The 18,211-nt window shown below is 52.1% G+C and overlaps 1 protein-coding gene across 1 annotated transcript; it reads right to left on the bottom strand.

Annotated features, from left to right (window-relative positions):
* Positions 1-9,247: 9,247 nt before the first annotated feature.
* Positions 9,248-16,891, bottom strand: CCDC92B (coiled-coil domain containing 92B). The gene is made up of 3 exons (XM_065898106.1): positions 16,747-16,891; positions 12,173-12,220; positions 9,248-9,843 (listed from the first exon to the last, which is right to left on the bottom strand). Exons 1-3 carry the CDS (start codon positions 16,874-16,876, stop codon positions 9,248-9,250), a joined length of 774 nt encoding a protein of 257 aa, XP_065754178.1. The 5' UTR covers positions 16,877-16,891.
* Between the last annotated feature and the right edge of the window lie 1,320 nt (positions 16,892-18,211).

Here is an 18,211-nt window from a genome sequence, read left to right on the forward strand (position 1 = left end):
CAGAGGAAAATGGACTTTGTCCTGGAGTACGAGTGATGGGAACGGGAGCCAGTGAAAGGCTTTAAGCACTTAAGCAGGAGGAAGGGAGGTGAGAAATGCTTTGGTTGCTGTGTGGAGGATAAGGGGACTGAGCTAGACCAGGGGGAGATGAGTTTGGACCATTGCACAAGAAGGCTGGAAATAAAAACAAGACCTGACTACAGCCCACCACATGGAAGGTGGGCAGTCAGGTGGTACATGAACCTAACACGGAGTTGGATTGGAAATCTGCATCCTGCAACCTTGTCTCTTCTCGAAACCTTGAGCAAGTCACTTGACTATCACGCCTCTGAATCTCAGGAGCTTCCTCTGTCAAATAAAAACATCCATTGTCTGGCCTCTTACCTAACTGTTGGGAGGAGATAGTGGTCATCAAAGCACTTTAGATAGTGTAAAATACTTCACTCTGTCTTTCAAGCAAAGCTTGCAGGAGCTCAGTACTGCAGGAAGATCAGAGATGAACCAGACCCAGTCCCTGCCAGGAGAAGTTTCAATCTGGTGGGTGAAGAGAGGTGCACGCAGCAATCTCATGTCTAAGGCTGCAGAATAAAAGCCTTTAAAGAAGGCTGTTCTGAGTGTGCAGGGGAGGCAGTCAGGGAGGGCCTCTGGGAAGAAGCTCCTCTGAAGCTTTGAAGGATAAGAAGGATTTTAATGAGCAAGACAGAGGAGTCATATGGGAGGACACAGAAAGAGGGACCCTGGGAATTTATTCACTTGTTTATTTTTTTTAAAACCTCTTAATTTTATTTAGAACTTTGAATACATTCACATGGTTCAAATTTCAAAAAGCATAAAAGGGCATACAGTGAAATCTGTCACCTGCCCCCAGCCATCTGGTTTTCCTTCCCAGACCACCAGGATTACCAGTTCTTTTATATTCTTCTAGAGATATTCTTTGCATATAAGAGTGTGTGTGTGTGTGTGTGTGTGTGTGTGTGTGTGTATTTCCCTTTAGTTACACAAATGGTAACATACTTTACCCTGATTTTTTTACTTACTATATTCTGGAGATATCAGTACACAAAGAGCTTTCTCATTACATTTTATGGCTGGATAATAACCCAGTGTGTAGATGTACCATAATTCTTTTAACCAGTCTCCCAACTGAAACTTAAGGAATTTGGAGAATTGTACCTAGTCCAGTGTAGCTGAGGTTGGAAGCCCCCTCCATGTCGGTAACACTACTCATAACCAAAAGCGTAGCCCTGTTTTAACACTGAGCAGCAAGCCTGGGGATAGGGAAACAGATACACACAAAAAGCATCATCCTCTGACCACCTTCTCTATCGTCTGGCGGTCCAATCACATATTAAGCAGACTATTTCTTACTTTCAAGCTGCTTCCACCAATGTCTTTTCACCATAGTCTTAACAACAACTACTCCCATCACTTTCCCCAACTATTTCCACCATTGCCTATACATTGTGCTATGGTTAGGGTGACCATGTGATGTATCATGCAAACCAGGACACTCTGGGAGTGAAAGTGGACACTATTAATAATGACCTTGGGACAACAGGCATAAACCAACACTGTCTTGGCCAAACTAGGATGTCTGGTTCTCAGGTGAGGAGTCCAGCTGCTAGACCAGGGGACTTCTTGAAGGCAACGACCATACCTTATTTATCTGGATATCCCCAGCATCTCCCCAGAGCCTGATGCATAGTAGGTGCTTAATGCACAGTGGTTGGTTGAATGGAGGTCCCGGGTATAGGCAGAGCCAAGCAGTCCTTTAGATGCCTCCACGGGGTTTCACCAGATATTTGTAATATCTGGGCTTTCTGCGCAAATATTCCTTTTATGTATTGTATGCTTTGACCTTTGTATACAGAGCTTCAGACCATTTCCATGATGCCTAGCTGAGACCCACCGGGCTGAGCCCTGGAGAGGCACCGGCCTATACCTTGCCCTGGCCTTACTCCTATGTCCTCCTTATGATCAAGGTCTGCGAGTGCCTACTGATAAGTAAGGAAGGGCGCTAATGACCAGTCTGTCCAGGGGCCTAGTGGCTAAGCAGTCCCAGCAGCCTTCGAACCTGCAACATGTCTTCTGTGGATCCTCTTCCCATTTCCTTAGCAGGCTCCTGTTACACAGTCCCCATCCTCAGGGCTGCCTGCCTGGGTGGTACTCCCCATCTTTATGGCTTCTGGGTACAGATGCTAAGTAAACACAAAGGGAAGTTTACCGAGGCTGAGACCTACCCTACATAATTAGTCTGCTTAAAGCATCCCATCTCCCTAATTATTGTTATGATGGATGCACCCATTCAGCTGGGCATTCCTATTTTCCCCCGTCATCTTCAGAGTTCCCAACGGGTTGGAGAGGTGAGCTGGGACCCAAACCTCCTGGATTGCAGGAAGGAGTCCCCTACCCCAATGGCCCGACTCCAGGAACCCATGAGAGGGGGTCTACCTCCCTCAACCCAAACCTGTGTGGGCAGAATTTCCAGGAGGGGTGACAGTTAGTAAGACTCCCTGGGCCTCAGTCTCATGATCTATAAAATGAAAGGATTGAAAAATATGATCTCTGAGTTAGGTGGTGCTGACATTGCACATCTCTGCTCTGTACTGTGACTCTGGGCTGGGCTCAGCCTAGAACCCACAGGGGTCTCTGGGAGGACCCAAAGGCCAATCCCTCTCCCCCTTCCTCTTCTTCTCTCCTTTTTCTCTACTTGAAATGGGACCCCAGAGTCCTGGGTAGATGTTTACCCAGGGCTGGGCCTTCCCTTCCTCAGCTACCTGGGGAGATAAAAGGCCAGGGACAAGCAGAGGGAGGCCTGGGCCATACTTCCTGGGCCTGTTACAGGTCTAGCCTTAGTTCACCCTGGGCTCAAACCTGATCCCCAGAGGCTGGAGCGAGGAACGAAGATGGGGCAGCCAGGGCTGCCCTGTCTCCTCCACCTGGGCACACTGGGTAGGAATCAATATGTAGGTTAGCCCTCCATATCTGTGGGTTCTGCATCCACATGAATGGTTCAACCAACCGCGGATCAAAAAAATAAATTTAAAAGAAAATTTTTGTTGGCGGCACCATGGGGCTTGTGAGAATTCCCCGACCAGGGATTGAACTTGGGCCACAGCTGTGAAAGCACTGAACACTAATCACTAGACCCAGGGAACTCCCAAGAATATTTTTTAAAAAATTCCAGAGAGTTCCAAAAAGCAAAACTTGAATTTGCTGCAGTGGCAACTATTTACATAGCATTCACATTGTACTAGGAATTATTAGTAATCTAGAGATGATTTAAAGTATAAGGGAGAGGACTTCCCTGGTGGCACAGTGGTTAAGACTCCATGCTCCCAATGCAGGGGGCCTGGGTTTGATCCCTAGTCAGGGAACTAGATCCCACATGTATGCCACAACTAAGACCCAGTGCAGCTAAATAAATAAATATTTAAAAAGAAAAAGAAAAAAATGTATATATATATACCAAAATGTTAAAAAAAAAAAAGTATAAGGGAGAATTGGGTGTTCCTGACAGTCCAACAGTTAGGACTCTACGTTCTCACTGCCAGGGGCCTGGGTTGGATCCCTGGTTGGGGAACTATGATCCCACAAGCAGAGCAATATGGCCAAAGAATAAATAAATAAATACAGAATAAGGGAGGATGTATGCAAATACTATGCCTCTTTTTAAATTTTAAGGCCTCACCACATGGCTTGAGGGATTAGTTCCCTAACCAGGGATCAAGTCTGGGCCCCTGGCAGTGGAAGCAAAGAGTCCTAACCACTGGACTGCCAGGGAATTCCCATTTTCTATCAGGGTCTTAAGCAGCCTCAGATTTGGTTTCTGTGGAGGAGGGGGGAGGGGGAGGGAGTTTGGGGGGAGTGTCCTGGAACCAATCCCCTGTGCATGACTGTATGTGACATCATCTATCTCCATCCCTGACTCCTTCACTATGTGATCTTGAGCAACTCATTTACCTTTTCTCAATGCCAACTTCTGTGGGAGAAGCATCATGGGAGAAGAGGCATGAAATCAAGGTCTATGAAATCAAGCTCAGATACCATTGTGTCTGTGAAACTGTTTCTCAGTCCTGGCAGCTGGAAGCAGTCACTCCCTCCTTAGAGTTCAGCAAATATTTTATTCAATGTACTTTATTAGTTGGGGTCCACTTGTTTCTCCCCCACTGATTACTTGCTCTTTGACATCATCAGGTCTCATGGGGTTAGCAAGGCACTAAAACCCAACTCAAAATGGCTTTTAAAAGTGTGTCACAGATTGGAGGAGACTAAGGAAAAAATAACTAAATGGAATGGGAACCTGGATAGGTTCCTGGAACAGAAAAAGGACCCTAGGGGAAAACCTGGTGAAACTCAAATAAAGTCTGTGGTTTAGTTAATAGCCATGTACCAATGTTAATTTCTTGGTTTGGATAATTGTACTATGATAAAATAAGATGTTAACATTAGGAGAAGCTGGGTGAGAGACATGCAGGAACTCTGTATCATTATTGCAACTTTTCTCTAAGTCTAAATTTAGGTTAAAATAAAAAGCAGAAAACCCCCACAAATTAATGCTGATCATTTAAATACGAAAGTGGCGGGGGGGGGGGGGCTGCTTATTGGTCTATATAACTGAAAAAGGCACGGGTATATGGGCTGCAAGCATAGCAGGATCCAGGCAGCTTAATTATCAGGAACTGTCAAACAACAAGGTCCAACAGCACAGGGAACTATATCAATATCCTATGATAAACCATAATGGAAAAGAATATGAAAGAGAATATATATGTATAACTCAATCACTTTGCTGTACAGCAGAAATTAACACAACATTGTAAATCAACTATATTTCACAAAAATTTAAAAAAAACCACTCATGACAGAAAAAAAAAAAAAAGGAATTGCCTCCATCTTTCTAGGTTTTACTTCTTTTGTGGAGCTTCATAATCAGGTAGCCCCATCCCTGGTGATGGCAAACGGCCCACCAGATTTCCAAGCTGATGTTCTGCCATTTTAGCCACCCAAGAATTTGTCCTTCAGTAGTTCCGTTTGGTTCCCTGCTGTATCCCTAGCACCTAACTTGGTGTGTTAAATGAATGGTTACAGTAAAAGTTCTGAGATGGACTCTTATTGGCTTAGAGTTGCATGCCCATCTCCAGCCCAATCAGTGTGACCTACCTTACCTGGGTCACATGGGTGGGGTCAGAGCCCTGCAACACATTGACTAAGCTGGGAGAAGGCTGTTGCCTGAAAGGAAGTAATAGGTACTGTTACCAGAAGAAAGGTTGCAGGCAAAACCAATATGTCCCCTGCGTTCTTAGAAGGCAGAGCTGCTGCTTTTTCTCCTAGAGGCATCCATAACATAGACCTACATTGAAAATGTACAGGCCTGAAGATGCTGACTGAGCTGAGCTCCCAGAGCGCAGTCCTTGGATAGCCCTCGTTAGTGGAGGATAAGATTAGGGCTCTTCTTCGGGATGCTGGGCTTCTTGCATCTGGATCAGATGGAGATGGTTGTCAGGGAAGAAGAACTGGCATAGCCAAAGATGTCCAGAACCCCAGGATTCCTTCTAGGCCACAACAATGGGCAATTCCAGGCACGGAACCCTTCCAATCTACCCCTGCCAACCCTAGCCAGGAGCCTCTAATCTAAGGTCTTGTTTGTTCATTTGGGTTGGGGTGGCATGGAGAGAGGGACAGAGCTAACCTGAGCATCAGGACAGACATCTCAGATGAATGCCTTATGCTCTATGTGAGGAATGCCTACTGAGGGGACTTCAGAGTCTCAGCTGCCAGTCTCACCCAACCCCCTGGCTAACTCCCAAACCATTCGCTATCTCCTCCACGGCCCTTCCACAGACCTGTGGTGGGCTCAGGGGACGGGGGCGCAGAGTGCCCACAGGAAAAAAGTCTGACTTGTGTGTTTTTCAGATATTTTATTAAGAATAAGGCATATGACAGTCACCCCTAAAGCACAGGGTTCTAGTTCTGTGGGTGAGTGAATACACTCTGAAAAGCATTGGATTAAAAAGCGCAGCCAACAGAGAACTTGGAGCAGGATCCCTCTGCCGCGCCCATGGGGCTCCTGCCAGGTGGCTCTGAAGCCTCGCGTGTCCCCCATTCAAGGCTGGCACCTCAGCGAGAGGGTGCTTAGAGATCCCTGTCTCTCCATGATGAGGAGATGCTCCTCCACGCCCTCTCAGCCTCCTTCCTCTCCATCAGGGAGACCTCTATTCTGCTGCTTGTTTGGGGAAGGGCTACCCCATTTCAGCCCTGGCCTGGCCCCCCAAACTGCAGGTTACTGTGGGTGGGATATTGGGGGGCAGGGGTACAAAGCCTCATGCTGTATTGCCCACAGGTCCCTGATTGGCTTCCAGAACGGGGAGGGGTCCCCACCTGCAGCTCCTGGTTCCAACTAGGGGCCCTGAGTGTCCATGTCAACACAGTCCTCCCCCAATGGGGATTCATGCAGCAGAGAAGAGGGGAGAGGTGGAGAACAGGGAGAGGGAAGGAAACAATCCTTTCCCTTCTAGCCACCCAAACTTTATAGGGGCTCAAGGGAGGGGGTCTTTCCCTTGGCAGGGCGGGTCCCCCAGGCTAGAAGAAGGGGAGGGCCAGAAGCTGAGGGCAAGGCTGAGGAGTTTCTGACCGCTGAGGCCAAGGGCAGGCCACTGACTCCCAGTCTTATTCTGCTGCCCTGAGGGTTCTGTTCCAAACCCAGGTGCAGGAGAGAGGCAGGAAGCCTCTGTCCATTATTTCCAGGAGAGGGAGAGGGAACGGGAATTTCTCATAAAATCTGAACCCTGCATTTGCCTTGGCCCCTGCCCCAGCTTGCTGAGTGGAGGTGGGAGGGGTGCTTGCCTTATTTCCTTTCCAAGGCACCCCGACACCTCAGCTGGGAGTCAGCGAGTCAGCCGCCCCAGCACGCTGGACCTTCATGTGGGGTATCTCCAAGTACCTCACAATTAAGTGTCATCATCTCTGATTGCTGGAAGAGGGACAGGAGGTGGGAGGTGCCGATGGGGTCACTTGGGGAGAGGCAGGCAGGCCACAGGAGGACCCGTGCGGTAGGGGGTTTTGGGGCCCCCAGCCAGAGAGCTCGGGTACACAGGAGGGAAGGAGGAAGAGGGCTATTGCTATAGAGCCGGGGGAGGCCAGGTGGGCGTAGCTATGGCTTTTAGTGGGTGGGTGGGTGGATAAAGTACTTCACCATCTCTGTAGAAGAATTGGTGTAACAAAGTCACCCAGTTCACCCCAAAAGTTTGATTGTGGAAGATGAGGGTGCCTCCAGAAAGACCCCCTTTCCCTCCTGCCCAGGATCCTCTGGGCCCCGTCAAGTGAGAGCAGCCAAGAGCAGAGAGAGGCCTCCTCACTCAGACCTGCTCTGAAAGGGAAGGCAACGGGTCGAGGGGGTACGGTGAGTCGTCCACACTTGAGGGGACACAGAGGGTAGAGGCACAGCCACAGAGACTGGGGAGGGGAGAGGTGGGAGCAGGCAAAGCAAGGAACCCTAGGCCACTACTGTGACCCCTGAGACTGGACAGCACGGTCCGTTCCAAGGGTGCCTCAGTGGCGGACACCTAGACCAGGCCTGGTTATTGCTCAGCGGTCTCAGCAGTCCTGAGCTGGGAGGGGGCTGCGTGTTTGTGAGCTCACTGGTGTCCTGCTCCCTCTAACATATACAGTGAAAGAGGGTATAATTGGGGTTCTTTCCCCTCTTCTTCATGGGGCCGTGACGGAAAAAGGGTTCATCTCCCTAGAGACCTCCCAGACCCCTGGGTGACAAACAGAAGGCTCAGCCCCAGCCAGGGTCAGGACCTGCCAGCATGGGGTGCTTGTGAGTGAGATAAAGGACTCTCCCTGCCCCATGTCCTCCCATGGCAGCCCCTGGAAGACATCACAGGCACTTAGGACTTGATGCAGGGCCAACAGAGAAGGGATGGCATGAGAGGACAGGGTTCTAGGGATTTGTCTTTCTTTCTAGGCCAGACTGGGTGGGGGCAATGAACTGGACTGGAGCTTCACTTCCTGCCTTTGGTCGTGACAGGGAGATGGGGAGAAACGCGTTAGGAGGTGGGCAGTATTCCTTCCTTTTGCCACTCCCCAACCTAGAGAGAGGGCACTAAGCACCCCACCACTGTCAGGTCTGATAGGATTGGGGGCATTCCTGGAGCGGGCCAGGCTGGGGCCTAACCTGTCCACTCCCTCCCCACCCTCCCCACAGCAAACCCAAACCTCTCTCAACAGCTGCCACTTCCAAGAAGCCGGGCCCTTCTTCCTGCCTCTGGGTGCAGCCAGCTAATGAGGAAGCTGGGCAAAATTAGCACCAATAAACAGGACTAGGAAAACTCCCAGGGCAGCCTTCAGGTTCCCAGCTACCTCCTGAAAGAACTTTCTAACCCTTCCATAAGCCTGATGGGGCAGCCCGACTCTGCCGTGTCCCCAGAGTCAATACCTAGGTCGGCATCCTGGGGCAGAACTGAGCTGGAGACGGCTCTAGACCAGGATCTGCCACCAAACCCATTCTGTAATCTTCTCTAAGGGTCTATGGGTGCTAATTTCCAGAAGTTCAAACTTCAATAAGTCCACACTTTCCCCATCAGGGGCTCTGGAGGAGGCGACTTCTAAAGTGTTCCGTGCTCACCTGTAAGGACCTATCAACAGGGTAGGGGGTAGGAGAAGCGGCTTCCAAGGTAAAGGTCCAGCCTCTAAACCTCACCCCGAACTTCCCCTTGGAGGAAGGCTTGGCGGGAAGGGCAGCCGTGGGGGGCTGGGGGAGGCCGCAGCGGGAGCTGGAAGGCCTAAGGATGCTAAGGGCCACTCTGGTTCCTTTCCTACGTAGGCCGCCCAGGCTTCTCCCTCCCGCCAAATGATTGTCAGCTTTCCCGGGGCAGGGCGTGACCCCCGCCCCTTCCCCTTCCCCTTCCCCTCCCAGTGGCAGGGTGGGGACCAGATAAAGATCGGTACTGTGAGTCCTCTCCTAGAAAAAGGATGCATTCGCTGGGTCCCGCTGAGGAGGTCCCCGGCGGGAGGGGAGAGCTCAAAGCTTCGGCGTTGCTGGCAAATACAAAAGGCGGGGGCGGCTGGGAGGGGCGAAGGGGCGGGGGAGCAGGGGCCGCCTCCGCCCGCTCCCTGGGGAAGGGACCGGCTGCCTCAGCCCCTGGGACCCGCCCGCGCGGCCAGAGCTGCGTCCCTAGTCGGGCCCCGGGCCCGCCTTCCCCCGCTCCCCGCCCCGCCCCGCCCCTCCCAGCCGGCCCCGCGCTTACTCCGGGTCCGCCGGCGCACTGGGCGGGTTGGGCGCGGCCGGCGGGGTGGCTTGGTCAGGGGGCTCCTGGGGAGGCGGCTGGCGCGGGCTGCGGCCACCTGGCCGCGGGGGCCTCCGGGCGTAGAGGAAGAGCGCGGGGTCTGGCATGGCATCGGCGTCGTCCGGGGCGCCGGCCGAGCGCTCCCGGGCGGCCCAGTCCCGGCCGGGGCCCTTGGCGGCGGCATCGGCTGCGGGCGGGCGGCGGGCCCGCTGTGCGCGCCGGCGGATCCGGGGCTCGGGGGCGGCGGCGGCGGCGCCGGGGCCTGGGCGCGGAGTCTGCAGTTTCTGGCGCGCCGCGTGCAGCTGGTAGGAGAGGTAGGCGGCCGCCTCGGTGTGCTTCTGCAGCTCAGTGCCCAGCACGGTGGCTCGGTGGCTGCGGCGACGCAGCTCCTCCAGGAAGCGGCGCTCCTCGGCGCGCAGGCTGCAGCGCAGCGCCGACACCAGCGCTTCGCGCTGCGCCACCTCCCGCCGCAGCTCCGCGTTGGCCGCCACCCGCGCCGCCAGCTGTGACTCCAGCTCGCGGCACTTGCTCTCCAGCTCCCGGGACGCCAACTCTGGGCAGGGGAGAGGGAGGAGAGAGTGAGGGTCCCCGCCTGGCTGTACCTGCACAGCTCACCGATCCTCAGAGTGAAGCCCGGCACCCCCCGCCCCCGACTGCACGTCCTGCGGCGCTCGCCCTCACTCCCCAAGCGCCTGCGACGCTGGCCTGCCTCTTTCCTCCTCGAGGCCCTTGCACCTATCTTGCTTTCTGTTTGGCCACTCTGATTCTTCAGTGCGCCCCTTAAGTTTAAGTGCAAACCCTTCCCTGACCATTTATTCACTCCATGACTGTTTGTTGAGCCCTGACTCTGTGCGTTGTACTAGGCATTGTGGGTATGGTGGATAGTAAAACATTCCTCGAAGCTCACAGCAAGCATAGTGGGAGAGGTATGGTACATAACCACAAAAGAATGTGAGGTTGCATCTGTGACACGTGCCAATACCACGACTGTAACAGGAGACTGTGACCTAATCAGGGAAGGCTTCTCAGCCGAAGAGGAACTTGGGCTAGGATCTGACAGGTGAATAGGAATTAAGTAGTGAACAGGGGAGAGAAGGGTGCTTCGGACAGAGGGTAGGACTTATGCAAAAGCCCCGTAGCAGGAGAGACATACAAGAACAAGGGACTGAAAGAACTGGGAGTGTGAGCAGAAAAGGGGAGTCAGCGTGCTGCGAACCTTGTTTCCTTCATAAAGAGCATTTATTACATTTTGTGGGGTTTTTTTTAAACTTCTTTATTGTTTGCCTTTGCCCACTGCATTGGGTTTCAAACCTGGATATACACTGGAACCATCCAGAGAACTTTAAAAAATAGTTTTTCTGGGTCCTATCAAAGTATCAAGTACTGGGAAAGGGTACTTCTTGAATCTTCCCTGGTGATTCTCATGTACCCACAGGGTTGAGGACCCTTACCTCCTGGATCATAAACTCCATTTCAGCAAGGTCTGTATCCCAGGACTGGCACATGTGAATGGTGACAAAGGGTAGGTAAGAGGTGACTCTGGAGGGGATATGAAAACCACCAAGTGATTTTCATACAAAAGGAGGACAAGGAAAGAGCTCTCAAGCCCACTGAGAGAGAAAGTAAAAACCAGGACACTGGGGCAGTGCCTTGAGCCCAGATGACCCCAAAAGCCCTTTCAGAGGAAGGACAGTAGGTGGAGTAAAAGCTACTATTGTCACAGAACTGTTCTTGCCTGGTGTCTGGGATATGTGACCCCTTCCTCCAAGCACGTAGGCACAAAGAGGCCCCCCATGACTGCCACTTAAAGCAGTCAGCAGAATTAGTTCAGGGCCATAAGTGTTTAGATGTTTATGCATGATATGCAAAGCAGTTAGTAGGGCTCCTAGCATTTTACCTTAACCTTAAACTTCCAGCCTTCCCTGCGCCTAACTCTTGGTCCTGTTGCTGTTGATCTATAAGCAGCACATCAATATGGCAGGGAGCCCATTCTTAAAACCCTCCTGGCCAAGAAATACTACTTTTGTGATTCATTTCAAATCAAGCATTTACTGAGTCCCTCTCCATGTCAGGTAATGTGCTTTGCACTGAGAGACGACGGGTAACGCCCAGTCCTAGTTCTCAGAGATCATATCATCTGGAGATTAAGATCTCAACAATGCAACCCCTCCCATTTGAAAAAATTAATTGTGGCAAAAAAAGAAGGAACAATTTTGCCATCTTAACCATTTTTTAAGTGTACAGTAGTGTTAATATACTCGCATTGCTGTGCCACAGATCTCTAGAATTTTTTCATCTTGCGGAACTGAAACTCTATACTCATTGAACACCATCTCCCCACACCACTCCATTTTATGGGTGAGAGTAATAATCTATAAACAAATACTTTAGTGGGAATTTCTACAACGGCATGAAGTCACGCTTTTGTAAAATGAAGAATTTGCTAATGTGCCTGTATCTCTCTGCTCCTCCTCTAGACTATGTTCCTTGAAGTCAAAGACCCCATATTGCCATCGTGTTGAATCTTGACACTCAGCGTCTTGGAGGGTGTGGACACGGGACTGTGAGAATCACTCGTGCAAGGATGAGAAGGATTAGGGGGGTGGGTCACAAAGGAATGAAGTCAGCCATGTGGACTTCCTGGACACCATCTCCCTTCCTGCTTTCATTTTACCACTTTGGACAGAGACAGGGATACAGGGCACTATGTATGGTGGTGCAGGTTGTTCATTGCACAAGGTCACCCAGCTGAGTGGGCAAATGAGGCTGACGTCCTGCACTCACTCAGTAAGCTGAGGAGTGGCTGTCCCCAAGTCTGGACCAGGGGTGGACAAGGCTTGGGTCCTAAGTGGTGGGGAAAAGGTGACCACTTGTCCTCTTACCTTGTTGGTGAGATTGGGCCTCTTTCATTTCCAGGTCATGGGTCAGTTCTGGGGGCAGAGATAAGAAAAGGCAGTCGTGTGTATGTTAGAGATAGAGAGAAAGAGTATGTGTGTGAGATCAGGAATCACAGCCCAGTAATAGTGTCGATAAGGATTCTCAGAAACCATCTAAACTACCCCCCCTCCATGCTTATTTTACTGCAGCCCAGTGAGGGAATGAGATGAAAGAGAGGTGTCAGAGGCATAGCCTGAGCCCATCTAGCTGATTCTAAGCCCAGAGATCTTTCCAGTGTAAGCTTTGTGGCCTAGATTTGGGGGTTAGTTCAACCCTTGTGGGACTGAGGCTTGTTTTTGGGGCTGGGGGGGAGTATTTGCCCCTTCCCAGAGGTGATGTACAAATATTTAACATGCCAACCAATCAGAGCCAGCCTGGAGGACCCCTGCTGCCCAGGGCACATTCTCTTTACTGTTTAGTTGGTGGGTCTGGGAAGGCTGGAGTGTCCTGGGCTGCTCAGGGACACTAAAGGGGGATTCAGGGCAGTGGCTATTTACCAATAGGACACGTGCGTTTCACTGTTGTCACAGCCAGTACTGCTGTGCCTGTGCTCTTTTCTGAACATCAGCCCTGCCCTTTCTAAGCTCTGGTTCCGCCACTTTCCGCAGGGCGGGGAGAAGAGCTTCAAGGAGGACAGCGCCACCTGGTGAAGCAAAGCCTGCATGGCGCTCGGCTTGGCGCTAAGCGAGTGGGGCGGGGCAGCCAGGGGCCCGCCAAGGGCACTGGTGCAGGAGCAGTTTCCTCCTCTGCCTGCCTGTCTTCCCAGTCCCCAACCGTTAGATCCCAGAATACCCCATCCCTCAGCCAGCTGGGTTTGATCATTTTTCCAGCCCACTCCCCACTCCCCCCAACTCCATCAGAGCTCAGGGGCTGGGAGGGGGCAGGAGGGAGCCCAGGAGCCACAGCTGCCTATGATGGAGGGCATCTGCTCAGGAGCACCTGGGTGTACCTGCAGGGATGCAGCCTGGTGCCCAAAGGGAGAAGGTGTGAACGTGGGGGTGGGGAAGGTAGCCGATCTCTGGGTCCACTGCCCAGTAGCACCAACAGAGAGGGACTCACCCTGTGGGCCCTCTGTCTGCCCCTCCTTGCTGCCTTCTCCAGGCTCTTCTAGGGACTAGGGCTTTTCTGGAGGTGCCTTCTCTGGGGAGGCCAACAGTTGCCAGGAGACAGACAGCCTGGAGTGCCTGGGCCTTTTGCTGTGACCAGAGCCTGAACCTCCTCCCTGGTCTCTGGGAGAACTCTGATGCCTTCACCCCGCCAGGGCTTCCTGGGGCCAGCTTGGCCCCTCCTCCAAGGCCTGTGATGAACCCAAGGGCCCAGGACTAGGTTTGGGGATGTAGCCCACGGGACTCTGGCTCTGTCACTGACTGCCTGTGGGCTTGTTTCTCCTTAGCCCTTAACCGCTAGAGTTGGGGGTGGGGGGACAGAACCCCAGCTGGGCTCCACTCCCCCATCCATCAACTCTCCCTGCCCATCTTCCAGCCCAGGGTCCCATGGTTTAGCTGAGTGCGCTGTGAGGTCAGACACACTGTGTGACCTCAGGCCAGTGACAGCACCTCTCTGAGCCTCAGTCTCCCCATCTGTGAAATGGGAACGAAGTTGCACCCACCTCACAAGGGGCTGTGCTATGATTAATGAGACAAAAGAATTATAGGGCTCAATCTTGGGCCGAGTCGGCTCTTGTTATCATCCAAGCTACCTCCGCAACCACAGCACATCTACCCACCTCTCAAGCCCCTTCATTTTGAGTTGTCACGCAGGTTCTTCCCAAAGGCCTGCCCTCACTGGTTCCTACACCAGCCCCTCCCCACTCTTATCCTTTTCCCACCCTCTGGGTCCCTCTTTAATCTTTTTTTTTTTTTAATTATTTATCTATTTATTTTTTGCCTGCATTGGGTCTCGTTGCTGTCTGCGGGCTTTCTCTAGTTGCGGTACACGGGCTTCTCATCGCGGTGGCTTCTCTTGTTGCAGAGCACGGGCTCTAGGCACGTGGGCTTCAGTAGTTGTGGCTCGCAGGCCCTAGAACACACGCTCAGTAGTTGTGGCACACGGGCTTGGTTGCCCCACGGCACGTGGGATTTTCTGGACCTGGGTTCGAACCCGTGACCCCTGCATTGGCAGGTGGGTTCTTAACCACTGTGCCACCAGGAAAACCCAATCTCTTTTTAAAAATCGCCTTTGTCCTGCTCTCTTTTCCCTCCTCACTCCCCCACCCTTTGGGAGGGAGGCTTATTCAGTCATTTCAGCCCCAAGAGTGGCTGCTCCAGGCCAGCCTGGAGTTATTTTTATCCCCTGAATCATACCCAAGAGGCTGCGGGCCCACACTTGTCTGAGAAGGGTGGTGGGGGCTGAGGGATCTCCGTTCCTGCCTCTTCCACTTTCTTGGGATCCTGGCCTGTGTCTAGAATTAGGGCTAAGCAAAAAGAAATCAGAGGAAGAGCTACAGGGTCTTAGGGTTCACTCATGTCAATTTTCCTTTAATGTTATTACTGCAATGAAAAAGTAGCATCAGGCAGGGGTGAGATGGTGTGGGTCATCTCCCTGCCCCCTGGGCTGGCCTCTGCTGCCTGCCAGGCTTTGGGGGAGATGGCAGGGAGCCTGGTCTTGGCAAATGGCAGCTGAACCTGTATATGGAGCTGAAAGTTAGGACTGCTGGCTTCTCGTGCCATAGAGTGAGAAGCCAGGCAGGTCAGTTGAACCTTCTGGGCCTCAGTTTCCCTCTGGGGAATGGGGAGTCTTCCATGAGCAGGGGATGGAAGGGAGGTAGAAATCTGAGCATGTTGAGAGAATGGGGGAAAGCAACAGAGGCATCACAACTGGAAGTGTGGAGCTCTGGGTTCTAATCCTGGCTCTGACACTAACATTGTGACTCTCTCTCTGGGCCTCAGTTTACCTATTTGTACAATGAAGAGGTTGAGCTGTTCCAGCTGAGACACTGAACGAATCATTGGCTCTAAAGCCTGCACCTGAAGACTCTGCCTGGGTGAGCATCTGGGCCAGAGCCCAGCCTCTGAGAAGGCTACACAGCTGAGGCTTGAGGTGCAAGAGCAGAGGTCAGGCATGCGATTTACATCATCCTTGGCACCTTCCTCTGTCCTGCTTACAAATCCAATTGGTTGCCAGATCCCTTCTTTCAATCTGCCTCCCACTGGTCCTCCCCTTTCCAGCCCCCTTCATCTCTCCCCTGGACCTGTCACTAGTCTCCCTGCCTCCTTCTCCCACCAATTCATCTGCCATACAACTGCTGGATTGAGTTTCTTTTTTTTTTTTTTTTAAGTTATATTTATTTTTGGCTGTGTTGGGTCTTCGTTGCTGTGTTCTGGCTTTCTCTAGTTGCAGAGAGTGGGGGCTACTCTTCGTTGTGGTGCACGGGCTTCTCATTGCGGTGGCTTCTCTTGTTGCAGAGCACGGGCTCTAGGCGCGTGGGCTTCAGTAGTTGTGGCACGTGAGCTCAGTAGCTGTGGCTCACGGGCTCTAGAGCGCAGGCTCAGTAGTTGTGGCGCACGGGCTTAGTTGCTCCGTGGCACGTGGGATCTTCTTGGACCAGGGCTCGAACCCATGTCCCCTGCATTGGCAGGTGGATTCTTAACCACTGCGCCACCAGGGAAGTCCCCCGGATTGAGTTTCTTTTTCTTTTTTTTTTTTTTTTTTTGCGGTACGCGGGCCTCTCACCGTTGTGGCCACTCCCGTTGAGGAGCACAGGCTCCGGACATGCAGGCTCAGCAGCCATGGCTCACAGGCCCAGCCGCTCCGCGGCATGTGGGATCTTCCCGGACCGGGGCACGAACCCATGTCGCCTGCATCGGCAGGCAGACTCTCAACCACTGCGCCACCAGGGAAGCCCCGGATTGAGTTTCTTAATGTAGCATGATTCTGCTCAAAAATCTTCAGTGGCTCCCTACTACCCAGGAGGACTTCTTAGCTGTCCTGATATTGGTCACAGTCTTCCATGATCTGTCTGCAACCGTTATTTGCCAGCAGCTTTAAGCACAGCATTATCCAGTCGAATAGAGCTTTTCATGAGCTTTTGGTTTCCTACCTTCTGAATGTTGCCATGCTGTTCCTTTCATTTGGAAAGCTTTCTCCACCCTCGTTGCCCCGTAATATCTCAGCATGTCTAAATCTTACTCAGCTCTCAGGGAGAGGAAGTGCTCCCTCCTCTGGGGAGCGTGGGATGCCTGGTCTCCTCCTCCATCACCCACGCCTCAAGCTGGACATGATCCTGCCCGTGAACTCCTCCTCTGTCAGCCCTCTTCATTTTTTGTGTATCTTTAGATTACCTGTTGGTGTGTGTGTGTCTCCCCGACTAGACTGAGGGCTTCTTAGGGCTGGGAGGTGCTTGTTGAACATTTTGTATCTCACTTCCCTAAGATTCAGTTTCCTCACCAAGAAAAAGGGGTGATCGAACACCTGCCTGGCAGGATTGTTAAGAGGCTTAGAGAGGCTCACGGTGGACACCCCATCAGGGACAGTGCTTACGATGATGACAGTCACCCCCCGCCATCCCTCCAGGCCTCACCTGAGCAGCGTTTCTGCAGCCTCAGGATTTCCAGGTGCAGGTCTCGCAGCAGGGCCATCTGTTCTTTTTTCAGGAAGCTGATGTGGCGTTGCACGCTCTGGATCTGATGCTCCAGGGACACGGTATCCATGGCAACCAAGGCCTGGGCCCCACCTGGGGAGGATGACAAGGTGAACCCACATCTTCTGGGCCCATCCACCCTGCCAACCTTCAGGTCCTTTCAATTGTCTCCTTCAGTCTGGGGTCCTGTTGTACCAGGCAGATGATTCTGCCACTGAAGTCATTTGTATTTACTCACTGAAGCTTCATAAACAAGCGGTGTGTTGGCAGGAAGTATAATTATTCCCATTTAACAGATGAAGAACCAGAGGCTCAGAGGGAAATGGCTTTACTCCCTTGCCCCCATGTAACTTTAGCCTCTTCTGTATCTCTGAGAGGAAAACAAATGGGGCAGCAAAGTCAGTAAAGAGAGACAGACATTTGGGTTCTAGTCTGCTTCTTCACAAGCTGTGTGACTTTGGGCAAGCCCTCTCCCTCTCTAGGCTCTCAGTTTTCTCCTGGGTAAAATTAGGGAATTGTGGAGAGGATGAATGCTGAAGCCTCTCCAGCTCTGCCATCCCTCAAGCATCCCAGCTCAAGGGTGACCGTCAATTGGCAGGGCAGTGTGATGGTTAGAGCACAACCCTCCGTCAATTCAATTCCATTTCTCTGATTTAACCTCAGCCCAGGGCTCTGGACTCTTCCATGTCACAGAAGAGGAGGATCTGATGAATGTTTTATTAATACTGATCCTGTGGGCTGAGGGCAGGTGGTGGAGTCCCTTTTTCCAAGAGGAATGGGGGAGGGTCATATGGAGACCTAAGCAGTAGGTCCATGGTAGAAGCTTATGACACTGTGATGGGAGAGGGAGGCTTGCATCCCTGAATCCTAGTGATGGCCTGGCTTTTCAGCGCTCTCTCTTCTGACCCTGCCCCTTTCCCAGTGAGTCTCTTCTGTGATGATCAGCGTCTTGGAAAAGCATAGGCAGAGGGCAAAAACAGGAGGAGGCAGAGGGCAGCAGAAGCCGAGACCTCTGGAGTCCAGGACTCAGAGCTCATGCCTTCTCTGCCAGGGACTCCCAAAGCTTGTGACGGCCCTTCCTCCACCTGCCCTAGGAATTCCCTGGCCAGAGGAGAGGAAAACCAGTTGATGGATTGTTCTGTTCAGCAATGGTCCCCTTGAAACAGGCTTTCTGGTAAGCCTCTGCAAAGGAAGATTTTCATTTGTAGGGTCACATCCAGCAGGTGCACCTGAGAACCTCACGTTCATAGGTTCCTCTCTTGGGGCCCCGCTTCCCTTGTACCTGTATGGCCTCCCTAATCCAACCAAATGGACTTTCACTTCAGCAGCGGGGTGGGTGGCCCTTTGGCCTGTGGGAATCACTGGTTACATTTACTGACCATCTGCTATATTTAGGGAACTTTAT

Source organism: Phocoena phocoena, chromosome 19 (genome assembly GCF_963924675.1).
Source record: "Phocoena phocoena chromosome 19, mPhoPho1.1, whole genome shotgun sequence".
Lineage (NCBI taxonomy): Eukaryota > Metazoa > Chordata > Mammalia > Artiodactyla > Phocoenidae > Phocoena > Phocoena phocoena.